Source organism: Engraulis encrasicolus, chromosome 7 (assembly GCF_034702125.1).
Source record: "Engraulis encrasicolus isolate BLACKSEA-1 chromosome 7, IST_EnEncr_1.0, whole genome shotgun sequence".
Lineage (NCBI taxonomy): Eukaryota > Metazoa > Chordata > Actinopteri > Clupeiformes > Engraulidae > Engraulis > Engraulis encrasicolus.
In genome coordinates, this window is record NC_085863.1 from 7,960,024 (window position 1) to 7,975,579 (window position 15,556).

Here is a 15,556-nt window from a genome sequence, read left to right on the forward strand (position 1 = left end):
TTCAATGAAATGAGGTATTCAATGTTTAGATGTGATTATTGTATGTTACTGTACATTCTTTTACACTCGTCGTTTATTGCGTATAGCCTACTGACATCAACCATTGTGACATCGTCGCCCCTCATGGCTCAGCTGAGCATCGTGTGACGTCACTGACGTCCCAAAGCAGCGCGGGCTCCTGCACCACGTTTCCATTCATTTGAACATTTTCTTTACTGTGAAAAAAAGCGTCTGCTTTAAATATTATGAAGGCCTACATGAGAATACACTATGCTGCTTTGTCTTTTTTTCCTCAACACATTTGAAAAATGGATAACACAGCATTAGCACAGATTGAAATAATAAAAACGATTAACACACTTTTCTATTTTCTGTCATGATTTGTAGTTTAGCATACTTAAAGTAAACAAAAGTTAACATCATTTCTGAGACTTCTCAGTTGCGTGAGACCACCACTTTAGTTTCATTTTGACCACCTGAGCATGGAATGGATTTCCAGGTAGTAGGCTATCAGAGAGGGTCTCGAGAGAGGTATCTGGAGACTTTTTCCGGGTGGTACTGTCCACTAAGTGGCGCCATCCAGACAGCGCAGATGATCGCCAAGGAGCGCAGAGGCTGTTGGAAGAATGAATGGGGTCCCATGGAGCTCAACCACGATGCTGCCATTGCTTTGGGGGAGAATTGGTATCATCGTTTCATTTTATTTTTCCTAAAGACAGGATAGATTATCCTTTCCAACAGCACTTAGTTTGAATGTTTAAACTCACTAGATCTTTGTAAAATACGTCTTTATTGTCAGAAATATTCTAGTAAGGGGAGATAGGACAGGTACATAGAAATTAACGGTGAAGATTCGTAACGCAAATATGGCGTCTACCCGCACATCTCCCGCCTTTCTGGTAACAAGAGCCAATAGAGCTCGAAAGTCCCGCCCCTTAGTTCCGCGTTTCACGGGACCTCAGTTGACCATCTAACAACATGGTAGCGAGTAAATATCTTCTGATCTCAGTCATGATATGCGCTGGGCTCCAAATATGCTGTTTAAGAGGATAGATAAAGATTATTCAAGCAGAAGTATCAATGTTTTGTTCCGAGGCCGTCGGCATGAAAAATGTGAAGAAACACAGCTTTCTAAAAAGTTTAGGGGTTCATACGAAAAATTAGGCAAAAATATCAGAAACAACATATATGGAGCTCGTGGCACAACTCGAAGGGGATCGAAATGCCATTTTAATACCGCCATTGGATTACATGCTACGATTTTCGGCTAAAAACGCCGTTGAGGTCCCATGAAATCGGGGGAAGTGACGTCACTTTCTAGCTCTATGTGCCTGCTGAGCTGCGTTGACAGTGATCCAATCATCTGGCTGCATCGGCGCACGCGAAATTATGCACATGCTCAGTTGTGAAAAGCCGTTGCTCTCGTGCCGTTATGGAACTACTGCGCCTGCGCTCTGTCAAAAAAACCGTGAGAAAAGTGGCTTAAAAAGCTTTATTTTGACTCGTATGACACAACCAAGTAGTCTAGATTGATCAGTTTTTCACGGTCGTTTCAACCATATGGGTTTCACAACCGCTGGGTTCCCCTCCGTCCTATACTCAGTTTCCCCATTCATTTTTCCCATTGACTCTCAGATCTGGTCTACTTAATCGCGAAATAGCACCCCGGAGGCGTCACCAAGATGGCCGCCATATGTCCCCTCTCATTCTAAAATCTCTCTGTTTATTGTCAATATGACGTCACAAGTGGCTTCACACACTGCGTTTGGATTGGTCGGCCGGCTGCATTGCTGTGATCACAACGGCCGTAAAGCAATTTTGTTAGCAAGATGCTAGCGGAGCCTGACTCATAGAGGTAGAAAATAACACTAGAGGGGACACCGCCCCCCTTCTGACGGCAATCTGGGGCGGCCATTATCTGTAGGTAGGTCTGATAAATGGAAATGAATGGACAAGGAGGCTCACCTCTGTCAAAAAATGGCTTAATAATGTGAAAATGTCCATGAACACACTCTACAAGGACAATAGTTGAAGTGTGTTGCTAAATATGTGCAGATTTAATATAATTCGATTTTTAGATGTATTTTATCGACTCATATGCATTAAGTAGATATTTATCCTGACATTTCAAATCTGGTCTTTGATTAATGGGTTACTTCATATTCACACAGTTTTAGTCCATTTTTTAACAGAGGTGGGCGTGTTCTCCATTGACTTGAATTGACTGAAGGTGCCTACACTACCTACAGACAATGGGAGGCGCCATGTGCCACTTCCCAGTGCTGTCGTGAATTGCCATGTCCACTCTAGTGTTATTTTCTACCTCTATGTGCCTGACTCATAAATGCCAAAGCTGTAGGAAATCAGAAGGACATAACTCCCAGCTTATTTTACATTTCATTAAAATCCACATTGGTTTCTCAGAACTTACAGTAATATTGTCAAGTTTCAGCCGACACCGAGCACAATTGTCAGTAGCACCAGCCTTATGAGCTCTGCTGTCTCGACAGCGCTCCCTAGGTGAACTGCAGGCACGGGTTGGAGGGCGAGATTGAACACTGTATGTAAACCCACTGAGGCCTAGTATGTGTGTCCTATGTGGCTAATTAAAGGTAGACCTATGTATTATTTTAGCAGTTTATTTAGAAGATATGCTGCCCATTCAGAAATATTATATTTTCATAAATATTTACCACCACCATTATGTACCAAGTATTATGACTGTGAAAATTACACTTTTCATAGATGAAAAGGTGGACCTTCTTCAAATAAACCAGACATCACCAGCCCACCAGCAAGTAGGCATGTTATGAGACAAACAGGCGGACAATTTTTATTTTATTATAATTTTATTTTATTAAGAAAAGTCCAGTCTCTAACACATCCCTATGACAATAATGATCATTTTAGATGGTACTGCGAATGATCTGAGTATAGCCACATACAACCATTGAAGCCCATCAACGTTAACATACACAGCAGGTTGTCTCATATCTAATAGCATCAATACATCAACATACACCAGCAAGACACCAGTTCCTGTCACTACACATGCTGGCTAGCTGGAGAGAGAGTATTTCGTTGCATGTAGGCCTAAAATGCCATAAGTCATTTTGCTAGTAGTTATGATTAACCTATATATGTGTATAGATATTTCACATTTGTAGTAGTAGTAGCTTGGCACCAAACTGTTTTGTGGTTGAGATATTAGTTGGCGTTTGCACACATTCAATCACTCCTGAGCGGTTTACTGAGGACCTGAATGCGGTATCACACAGAGATTATGTACATTATTGCATAACAATGTCGTTGTACCTCAGTAACCATTCACAGATCCGTTGGTTCAAGTCAAAATGTATTGCCGTGTTTTCCTTTTTTTCCATTTCATTATTCTGCCCATCAACTCAACATTGTGCCTCGTCAGCAGGTTTAGTATAAACCCAACCACAGGCACAATGATTAAAGGAGGAATCCAGGAGGATTCGATCCATAGCCCTGTTCTTCAAGGTCATCCAGAACAAGAGAACAAGAGAGACAACATAATGCAAACACATGAACTGAATATGAGGAACAAGGTTATGTCGACTCACAGATTTCACCTTCATGTGCTAGTCATGGCTTGTTAAAGTGACATTTCAGCATTTCTGGACATGTGTTCATGATTAAAAGAATCTTGAATCTTGAATCATGATCCACATCCCTCAAGGTAAATAATTGAGTTTCACCTTTCTCCTACTCTTACAGCCATTCTCTGAGTCTGGTCATGCAAACGTGTACCTCCAAGCTAGCATATATCAGTGGGGTCGCATCCGGTTCAATGGCACATGCTAGTTTGGAGGAACTAGGAGTTTTATCACCAGACTAAGAGAACGGCTGAAAAGTAGAAAGGTAAAACTCAATCAGGTGAGGTGGGAAATACAAATATCTCCAGAAATTGTGGAATGTGGCTTTAAATGTGGCCATAGCGAGGCTCTGACAATACTGAATTCACTTGCCTCGTCTGAAACAGAAGGCCTCTCACCCTGTCATAACCATGCTTTAGTATATGCTATGAAGGCACAGAGTAAAGGTAGAGGACGCACATTGTTTGTGTGTGTGTGTGCGTGTGCGTGTGTGTGTGTGTGTGTGTGTTTGTGTTTGTAAAATCATACAATCAGTGCTTATTGCAGCATTGTGTTATTATTGAGATGCATGGACACTGGTTGGTTAGTTAGTTGGCTGAATGTTTCCACTCACTCTCCTCCCTCCACCTCCCCTTATTCTGCTTTCTTTTTTTTTAATAATTTGAACAAACAAACATAAATAAAGTGCTTAAGAAAAAGCAGAGGCTCAGTGATCTCATCTCATCTCGTCTCGTTTCATCTAAATGGCCAGATATTCCGACAGGAAGACGACCAGGATCTTGATGAGATTCTCCACGGTCTGGATGTGCACATTGCTGGCTGTGTCCTCGAACGTGTGCATGAAGGGGGGGAAGGGCGTGGCAATCATGTGCAGCACAGGAACCCCTGCAGGGAAGAGAGGAGAGGAGGGGAGAGAGGAGGGGAGAGGAGAGGAGATGAGAGGAGAGAGGAGAGGAGAGGAGAGGAGAGGAGAGGAGATGAGAGGAGAGGAGAGAGGAGAGGAGAGAGGAGAGGAGAGGAGAGGAGAGGAGAGGAGGGCAGAGGAGAAGAGAGGACAGGAGAAGAGAGAGGAGAGGAGAGGAGGGGAGATGAGAGGAGGGGAGAGGGGAGGAGAGTAGAGGAGAGGGGAGGAGGAGGGAGAGGAGGAGAGGAGAGAGAGAGATGAGAGGAGAGGAGAGGAGAGGAGAGGGTGGGGAGGAGAGAGGAGAGGAGAGGAGAGGAGAGGAGAGGAGAGGAGAGGAGAGAGGAGAGGAGGAGTGGAGAGGAGAGGAGAGGAGAGTGGAGGAGGAGAGAGGAGAGGAGGAGAGGAGAGAGGAGAGGAGAGGAGAGGAGAGAGGAGAGGAGAGAGGGAAGGAGAGGGGAGAGGAGAGGAGAGAGGAAAAGGGAGAGAAGAGGAGAGGAGATGACAGGAGGAGAGGAGATGGAAGAGGAGAGGAGAGGAGAGGAGAGGAGAGGAGAGGAGAGGAGAGGAGGGGAGAGAGGAGAGGAGAGGACAGGAGAGGACAGGAGAGGAGAGGAGAGGAGAGGAGAGGAAAAGAGAGGAGAGGAGAGGAGAGGAGAGGACAGAGGTGAGGAGGGAGAGGGGAGGGGATGAGAGGAGAGGAGAGGAGAGGAGAGAAGAGAAGTGGAGAGGAGAGGAGAGGAGGGGAGAGGGGAGGAGAGGAGGTGAGAGGAGAGTAGAGGGGAAGAGAGAAGAGGAGATTAGAGGAGAGGAGGGGAGGAGATGAGATGAGAGGAGAGGAGAGGAGAGGGGAAGAGAGATAGAGGGGAGAGGAGGAGAGATAGAGGAGAGGAGAGGGGAGGAGAGGAGAGAGGAGAGGAAGGTTGGTAGGGGGCGGGTAAAACAAGGTCATTCATAACACTGTGTGGTGGTGAGTGGTGACATTCTGGAACAATCCTGCTTAAGGTGGCAAGTGTCCCCTCGTATCGACTTGCACACAACAGCAATTCTAGACAAGAATGTAAAAGCATCACATTTCAGTCTGAGAGAAGTTCAAGATCTAGATGAATTGGCTGATAACACCAATTTTCTGTGTGACGTAATTTGATTATTCAACATTTACTCGAACCCTATCACCCTATCATCAGTTTGACCATGTACTCTATTGCAGTGAGGAACACAACATTAAATATGAGAGCAGGGAAATATCGACTGATGCTAGTACATTTTTGGGGGGGGACTTTTTCGACTTTATTTGACAGGACGGTGTGAGAGTAGCCTGGCGACGCCATCCATGTACTCCACCCAAAGATTTTGGCTCCGCACATCGTCTGGCAAGAGCCTCGAGCTCGGTTCTCTCAGTGTTTCGCCAATCAGCAAACAGTTGAGAGTGTTGACGTAGAACTCAGCCGCGAGCTCCGTTACTGATTGGTTAAGGTAACTATATTCACACTTTCGTTTTGTTATTTGTATGTTTTTGCGACGCTATAACCTAACAGGCATGCTAATAAAGCACAATATGGGTTTTAATTTGAGTTTGGAACTTCAATTAATTGAAATAATAGAGTAAGATCAGACCATCTCCCACCGTCCACGGAGACGGATTCCTCATGGCTTTTGCCAGACTGATTGACGGAGTCAACAGTCGGCTATTCGCCCAGGCTAGTGTGAGAGGTGGACAGGAAGCGAATTGGGAGAGAGACGGGGAGGGGTCGGCAAAGGACCCAGGCCGGGAATCGAACCCGGGTCAGCCACATGACATGGCAGGCGAGTGCCCAACCGGTTGGCCACGGCAGGGCCAGTGCATATTCATTTTATATTTCAGATCTTCGAATGTCTCTCACTCACCTTTCTCAAGGAAAGGCATGTGGTCATCTTCTACTGGGCCCATGCTGACGTCCTTGCGGAAGTAGTTTTGATCTTTGGCGTGGGAAGAGAGCAGGCCCAGCGAATGAAGTCTCTCCTCTACATGTCGGACAAGAGAGGAGCCACGGACAAGAGCCATGGCAGACAAACAGAGGAATTAGGGAACATGGAAAAAGGAGTTTAGTTCTTCTGTTGCTCTCTCAAGTTCAAGTTTAGTATAGCCAATCAGCAGTGTACCATACAGTTGCTAGGAATGTCTTTGGTTTGCTCGTACATTTAACAACACAAATACATATAGCTAAGACCAAGACAAGAAAACAAAGGGGCCATAAATAAACAGGGAATTACGCATACAATAAACATTGAAAAGTGCAACAACACATAATACAGTACATAGTGCAAGGTAGGCAGTGCGGTGGTTGTAAAGTGCTAGTGCATGTTCAGGTTCAAGTAGCGGATGGCTTGTTTTTTTTGGTCATGTGTTGGTCTCTTGAGCATTGTGCTTTTTTCATCCAAGTTCTAACAATCAAATCTGCTACATTTGAATGAGTGCTTCTCCAGTCCAAACAATGACACTGATATGATGCTTGACACCCAAAAGAAGGAAGATGAGAAAAAGAAGAAGAAGAAGAAGAAGAAGAAGAAGAAGAAGAAGAAGAAGAAGAAGAAGAAGAAGAAGAAGAAATACATGTACTGTGTATTATTGAGGTATGGATGGAGTTGTGTTACCTGCTGAGATAAGGCGATCAAACCAGCGTGCCGTGTTGTCAAAGTGATTGACAAACATCGGTGCAGGGGCTCCGATCAGGTGAAGCAACAGGAAAAGATCCTAGAAGAGTGACCAAAAGCACAAGATTCAAGATTCAAGATTAGTTTATTACGTCTTATTATAGGTTTGAAGCCTATAAAGAGTAAAAATTGTTGTGTTTTTCTTGTGTCCTCAAAAAGATTTAAAAAAATAAAAAATAAAAAAAATAAAATAAAAAAACAAAAAAAAACAACAACAAAAAAACTAAACAAAAGGACTCGAGCAGCGATTCTCAAACTGTGGGCCTTGAAATCAGTTTCTAAGATTTTTGTTTTTGTTTTTTTCGACTTAATTTTTGGTAGGACAGTATGAGAGGTGGACAGGCAGCGAATTGGGAGAGAGACGGGGAGGGGTCGGCAAAGGACCCGGGTCAGTCGCATGGCAGGTGAGTGCCCTACCGGTTGACCACAGCAGGGCCGAAATCAGTTTCTAAAAATCCAATTAATTTCTGTTGCTGCGTTGCTGTTGACTATTCATTTGATTTGTATTGTTTATTGGACGAGAGGTTGCCTGGTTAACACCAGACCTAATCACAAGTGAGATTAGGTCTGGGGAGTTGCCTATCCATCATTTGCATGTGACGTCAAACGTTCTAGTGGGTGCAGAATACTTGGCTATTATGACACACTGCCCTGCTCTCTGATTGGGCAGAGAAACTGTTAAGGTCGGAATGCTTAGCCATTATGACACACTGGCCCATGATCTTGGACGTTATGAGTCATCCTCGCCAGACTGTCTTTCAGATCGAAACGATTGTGTAGAACTAAAGGCAGTATGGGAGTTCCCAGGTTAGACGAGAGGTGGGCCCCGAACACTTTAGAACATTTCACGTGGGCCCCAAGTTGGAAAATGTTGGGAACCCCAGAGCTAAATGTCAAGCAGTGTAAAGATCACAAAAGCCGTAAACAGCTGTTACATAAATATAAGTTTTATGAAATTATATTTATTGATCAGGTGCTAGTTAAACACCAATTTGTTCATGTCTGTGGTTTTATAAGGTCCGTTTTATTGATCTTGTAGCATTAAGTTAATACGTATTTGGTTTGCTAAACACAGTACCTTAGTTTATTCACTTTTGGCCCTTGTGTTTGTATCTGTGTCAACTTGTTTCTCTCGGTTCATTGTGCATCTTACCACTGCATCGATCAAAGTGGTCTCCACCATGGCCCCCAGTGGGTGAGGTGTTGCGGCCATCTTGTGGGCCAGGTGCCGGGAGCCGTACAGCGAGTCCGACGCGTTCCACTCCTCGATGGCCTCCTTCCCGTCGAAGAAGACCAGCTGGAGCGTCACCTGAGAAATCCTCTAAAACAAGCACAAATGTAGCCGACGTCACCCCAGACATTCCTCCAAACATGCAAAAAAGGCAGCAAGCGCCAACTCAGTTTCCCCTAAACATGCAACCTGACTCACTTAAGCATTTCCCCCTAAACACGCAGAAATTCAGCCTGCGCCACCTGAGAAAATCTTCTAAACACGCACAAATGCAATCTGTGTGGCCTAAGAAATCCTCTAGACACGCATAAATGGATCTTGCGTCACCTGAGAGTTTCGTCTTGCGTGCACAAACGCAGCAAAACCTTGACAACTTTAAAGCTTTGAACAGGTACGTGGAAAATGTTTACACAATAAGAAGATATACGCTGATTATAGTACTGTGTTCTTCCACATCTAATACACACACTAATATTGTATTGCTTTGCTTTTTTTGTTTCGCCCCCGGCACACAATTTTGTCCACAGTCTTAGTTAATGCATGATTTATTCAAATTGCAGGGGCTACCTGCATCTATAAATAGGCGGCTTTCATCGAGGGAAAACAAGGTTCAGAAAACTGCTTACAGAGGGCAGTTTTCTGAAAGGGCCTGTGTCATCGACTTTCAATGTGACATAAAATATCCCAGTGGACTGGGAATTCCTGATCTATCTGTCATCATCTCAGAAGCACTTGCCCTTCTCCGGCACCGCACATATTGAGAACGGCGGAAATCAATTCCACTTCTCGAGCGCGGCCAGCTGAAAGACATACTGTGCACGGACTACGGGTTGTTCCAGGCAGTGACTTATTTAGCTGTTAGTTACACTGCCGTTATCACAGCTAATGTTCACACGTAACAGGCCAAGTTTCGTATTCCTAACTTAGTGTTCTACCTTATTCCTTCACTTTATCAAGAATTAAAATTAGACCAAAAGTATACAACTTTACCACATATTGAAATGTCATCTAAATAAATAAAATAAAAATATTATGCAACACTTCCAATATGTTAGCAATGTATTAAACTTGCTTTACACCGTAGAGTAAACTGGTCCACTTCGGAAAGACTAGGCCAGGGATGACTGGAGCACTCAGATACTTTTTAGTATTTTATTGTGGTGCAAACATAATGACTGACGTTTCGACGCCGTGAACGTCTTCTTCAGAGTCAAAAAGCATTTGACAAGTGTTTCTTTTATTGCAATGCTGTTTAGCCTTCTTAACTGAAAGACTGGTGTAGAACTAATCCACTGTGCCAGTGTCTCTTCATCGACACCAATACCAGAGAGTTTAGACAGAGAGAGGTTCCATTGGCCCATTGTTTCCTGGTTCTATTATTGGGGGGGAAATCCCCCTTTAGGCAGACCTAGGCAGACCTGTTCTATTCAATGCTAGGAGCATTATGACACGCCCCTTTAGGCAGACCGGAACCTGGTCACATTAGGTGCCCATAGAAACCTATTATGTTGGCATATCTCTATACTTAAAGAATCTCTGCCAATACCACTCATAACACTAATACACTAGTAAGCGCTAATGACAAGAATAGGCCTAATAGACAAATCAGTGTAGCATGTAGCACCGTAGCATGTAGCACCCTACTATGAGAATAGTAAGATGCCTGGGCTTATTCTCTTTCTTATTAAGACCCTGTTGCTGTGTTATGATCTAGGAGAAAATAGAGATGTGCTGATTTGTTTTGTTTGACAGTGGCTGACAGCACTGTATATTCAGCGTTTTGTGGGGATGGCAAGGTGGTGGGTGGGCTGGCAGAGAAGAGAGTGGGGTGATGAGCTAATAGGCCTGGGGGAGCGGTCAAGAGAGTAAAAATGTATTGCAGAGAGGAGACTGCCGATGCAGATGCCCAAAGCCAGTGCCTGTGAACGGGGCTGCATACTGCGCAGAGGTATAGGGTGCCAAGGGGGGGGTGGTGGGGGGGTGAGGAACTAAGGGAGTGGCACAGGAAGCTTTTATAATCAGCACCGCCCCAGCCACCACACAATAACTCACAATAATGGTCAACCCCAGAAACAACCAGCTGCAGCAGCAGTGGCGGCAGCAAACACAGCTGCTCCCCAACTGCCACGAAGCTGGGCCTGGGACAAAGTCACCTGAAAGCCCCCCTCTCCCCCACCCCACCCAATACATACAATATCATAAGGACCTAATTCTACACACCATCCCCCTTCCTGGATCTGGGACAGATTTGTGCCCCCCCCCCGATCGCTTCCCTAGTCACAGGCAGCACAGTAAGGCCATCAGTCTTGTCACATGGCAGGCTACTCAGGGGAATCATGTGCCCATCAAACATTTTACAATCAAACCGTCATTTCCCCCTCTCCTGTTCTGATGCAAACTTTACATTCCATTGCACTCAGCCGATGCTTTTATCCAAAGAAGCGTACAGTTATTTAGGTACATGGTACTTGGAGCAATGTGGGAATCAGTAACTGGGTCAAGGGCAAAAGGGCACTTCAGGCCATTGATGAAGCTGGTCATGAACCCCACAGTCAACCTGCTGGTACAGGATTCCAACCTGAACCTAAATCATAGGCACTCTCAAACTCAGCAGGGATAGCTGTTGCTGTCTATGGGTGCATGCATGTCTGATAAAAATCATCAGATAGAGTAAAAAAGGCGGCACTGAAGACGGCTTGAGCCTGAAACACGTCTGTGTGACCTGGACAATGGTGCAATAAACCTTTTACTCATTAGGTCACAGCCAGAGAGAGTAGAGAGAGAGAGAGGTTCCATTGGCCCATTGTTTCCGGGTTCTATTATTGGGGGGGAAATCCTCCTTTAGGCAGACCTAGGCAGACCTGAGGACTGTTCTATTCAATGCTAGGAGCATTATGACACGCCCCTTTAGGCAGACCGGAACCTGGTCACGTTAGGTGCCCATAGAAACCTATTACATTGGCATATCTCTATATACTTAAAGAATCTCTGTCACAGCTGCCCATGAACAACAAATATTCCCAATCAGTCTGAACCTTAAGGGATCCCTGAAGCCCAAGACTCTATAGTTCCATTATCACATTGGGTTAAATATTGCACTATATTTTCCTGATTATATTTTCATATCTTTTCAAGGGATAACTCATTGAACCCCAACAACGTGGCAAATCCCCCTTTAAGATCTGTGCTTCTCTTGTATCTTGATGCAATCCTACCACCACACCACCACTCACCTAGCCTGGTCCTGACCATCCCATAATACTACCATTTCATTTCGTATTCATGGTCTAGCATTTGTTTGCTCTGAAGCGATTGCAAGAAGCAGGAAGTTTGCACTCAGTTATGATTTGAAATGATTGGACACCTCTCACCCAATCGTTGGTAGTTACTCAACAACAACATAGCGCAAGACCAATGGCTCTGGCGCAGATGTGTACGTCATTGTCACGAGCGTCCTCCCCTTTTGCCCCCACGTGGGGCGCTTATTTGCTTATTGGCTGTTTTCTGGGGGGGGGGTTGCGATCAAAATTCTACTGCTCCAGGCACTCCACAGAGAAGCACGGCCAGACTCGTAGTGGAGCCAATCCCCCTTTAAGATCTGTGCTTCTCTTGTATCCTGATGCAATCCTACCACCACACCACCACTCACCTAGCCTGATAAACCAGCCTAATTTGAGACCAGAGTAATTTAGTCTGGCCACGATGAACGATACCTCGGACGATTGCTGATGAGAACAACTTGCTGTTTTTTCAAACCGTGCCGGCGCTCTGACCAATCGGCGATCTTTGCCGTTGAGGTGCTTTCCCAACAGTGTTGCAAGCTTCGTTGTGACTCCCTCAAAACCCCGCCCGCTTTGATTCAAAACAAATCTCTGCATTGTAATTGGTTTTGCCTCAGACTCAGGGCACAGTGTTCAAAACGTTCTCACATTCGAGGCCAGACCCACTTGCAGCTGAAAAATTTCGGCGCCCAGTGGGTGGCGCTGGTTTACCAGGCCACCACTCACCTGCTGTTTCAGCACTCGCAGGTGTTCATCCAGCGCAGTGACCAGCTCCAGGATCATGGCGCACGGCACGGCAGAGTCACTGGCCCCCACGAACACCTTTCCCGGGGCGCTGGGCGCCACCCGCAGGGCCTTGGAGTCGTAGTGGCAGGCCAGCAGCAAGCGGCGCGGGGCATGGGGGTCCAGCACCGCCAGGATGTTGGAGAAGTTGATGGGGCCTCGCGGGGTGACCTGGTTGAACGAGTCCAGCTCCACCGTCCAGCCCGCAGACAGCGTGTACAGTCGAGTGGATATGTGCTACGAGAAGAAGAAAGAAAAACAAAAAAACCAGCCTAGTTCAGTTTCGTGTTCAGGTCATGTTAAAGGCCATCTGTAATATGCATCTGGAATGATCTCGTGGGGCAAAAAAAATGACCCAGTGGGCATTGCCTTTACGGGAGCTGATGCTTTTATCTAAAGAAACTGTAGCGACCATATGCCTTGTATTGTGTGTGTTCTGTTTATGGCTTTTATGGCTTTTATTTTGACACTCACCCAATTACATTGGTTTTTAGGCACCTGGACACCGATAGCAGAGAGAGTAGAGAGAGAGGTTCCATTGGCCCATTGTTTCCAAGATCTATTATTGCAAGGGGGAGGGGGGGGGGGAATCCCCCTTTAGGCAGACCTAGCGACTGTGCTCAATGCTAGGAGTATTATGGCACGCCCCTTTAGGCAGACCGGAACCTGGTCATGTTAGGTGCCCATAGCAACCTATTACATTGGCATATCTCTACACTTAAAGAATCTCTGCCGATAGGCTGGCAGGGAGAACGGCTAGGAATGGGACAGCACTTTTTTTGTTGACTGTTTTACATCACATTTCCACTTGAAGTATTGCTCTCCAACGCACTAGAGCACCTTAACCCTCGCACTGGTAGCCTACTGCATGGTGGTGGGTTTAAGGATATGTCACAGAACCAAACAAAACCGTGGCAAATCCCCCTCTAACATCTGTCGTAACATTTTGTATCTTTTTGGAAAATAGCAGCACCCATGGAGTTTCCTGGTGAACCAGTAGCCTGTAAGTAACAGGCTACTGGCACACTGCCCTTTCACGCGTCTCCGCAGGCGGGGTTTAGTCAAAAGATGCTTGCACGCGGTTGGAGCAACCTCATATGAATGACATGACACTTCGACCACTCACGTTGAAGCTTTGTGACGTAGGACGTGTCGTCACATAAGTGCCGCCAGGTCGGGAACCAAAACAGAACAACGTCCTTTAGAAAATAAACTTGAGGTATTTTGGATAACACTGCTGAAATTGCTGCTTCCATCCCGACGCATGATAACTCCTCGCACGCCGCCATTACTGTTGTGATTCAGGGAGGGGGCGGGCACAGCCGAACTACCCTGGGGGAGGGTGTTGCGTTCGATAAACGTCATACCCACTGAAATCCCTCCCTACGATCCTGATTCGTCGAGCTGCCCCGTTTATTTCGTAAACGGAGGAGGAGAGCGAATCACAGGTGCACCAGAAGGTTTGTGTAGCCCAGCCCCCTGGGCGTCAACACATAGCTTCTGGTTCACCAGGAAACCCATGGAGGAGAGCCTTTCTTGTTGTCTGGTCCAGAAGTCATGATCCGTCCCTGGCGTCATCTCAGTGACGCCCACACTGGCCTCTTGGTGGCACACTGCTCATAGCCACCATATTGACTTACAGTTGGTTACAGGGTTGATTACAGTTCCTGGACCAATGTGGGGGCTAGATGCCTTGGACGTTTCAGATAGCTAGTGGTAAGGTGGGATTTGAACCCACAACCCTCTGATCCAAAGACGACCTCCCCTAACCCCCTAACCACTTATGCTCAGAGGCTTAGTCCTTTTCAAATGTTGAAAGCTATGTTTGTGCAAAGAGGACAAAACAGTGCTGCAGCTGCTCAGACCACCCTTCGGGGACAGGAATGATTTGATGTACTCACACGATCACTCTGACCTGGATTTGGAGGGGACAGCAAGGGAGCAGAAATATCTAGAACAGGTCCTACTTGCATATTATTAAAAAAAGAATTTAAGATCTAGACCCCATTACATTACATTACATTGCATTTGGCAGAGGCTTTTTTTGACCAAAGCGACTTACAATGGAGGACATAATCATAGCCAACATCACTTGTAGAAACAAAGTGCACAGGAAATACACAGAACAACAAGTGCAGATCCCATGATGCTGTTCACTTCTGTATGCGCCAGTAGACATATACCGTACCGGTCAGCTGAAATGAATTCAATGTCTAGTCTTAAATTAGTGTGTGCTGGAAATGAGTCTGACCTTCCGCACGGCACGGTTCCCCTTGCTGCCGGGTAGCCTCTCGACGAGGATGGGCTTCAGGATGGCGTGCCACAGCCTCTGAGCATCCACCTGGGACACCAGCCGCCGCACCAACGCCACCGTGCGCTTCCGAGGTCTGTGGTTGAGCTGAGGAAGCAAAATGTGTGTTGGCTTGTTAAGGTGTGATAAAGTAGTTTCTACCAAAGGCATTAGTATTTTAACTCTCACACACACAGAAACAGAGAGAGAGAGAGAGAGAGAGAGAGAAAGACATGATAATAATATTATTTGTATTATTACTAGGCTATTATGATTAGTGGAAAATGCACAAATCCAAATGAACTATCATTGAAAATGTGCTTAAAAATAACTTTATTGCAATGCACATGCATGTAATACACAACCTAAACATAGATTAGATTAGATTACTTTATTGGTACCCAAGGGTAGATTTGATTTGCAGTAAAGTGAGCTTTGCTCATACAAAACATTCAGGACATAACATAAAAGCAACCCACAATGAACATATGGACAATACCAAAAGTGACCATAGTATGGGCTCTAGTCTACTAGGCACTAGAAGGCTGCTACTTACCTTGTCTTTTGTCAGGTCTGGTATGTGAATGAAAACTTCATCATTGTTGGTGTCATTGTTGGAGAGACAGAAGCCAAGTGTCAGGGCCAGTGCCAGCAGTGCCCATACGCAGAAGAGCAGTGCTCTGACGCGACATATCCGCGGCTGGTCGAGACCGCAGAGTGCCCTGCCGAGCCTCAACGGCGCAGTCCGGTACC

General features: G+C 45.7%; 1 protein-coding gene across 1 annotated transcript in view; it reads right to left on the reverse strand.

Moving 5' to 3' along the window:
* Positions 1-4,198: 4,198 nt before the first annotated feature.
* Positions 4,199-15,556, reverse strand: part of qpctlb (glutaminyl-peptide cyclotransferase-like b) — a 15,362-nt gene continuing 4,004 nt past the window's right edge. The window contains exons 3-9 of the mRNA XM_063204200.1: positions 15,360-15,525; positions 14,765-14,911; positions 12,457-12,750; positions 8,372-8,539; positions 7,159-7,258; positions 6,412-6,528; positions 4,199-4,508 (exon numbers count right to left, since the gene is read on the reverse strand). Of these exons, the coding sequence (XP_063060270.1) occupies positions 4,363-4,508; positions 6,412-6,528; positions 7,159-7,258; positions 8,372-8,539; positions 12,457-12,750; positions 14,765-14,911; positions 15,360-15,525 (1,138 nt within the window). The 3' untranslated portion in view covers positions 4,199-4,362. The remainder of the gene's footprint in view (positions 4,509-6,411; positions 6,529-7,158; positions 7,259-8,371; positions 8,540-12,456; positions 12,751-14,764; positions 14,912-15,359; positions 15,526-15,556) is intronic.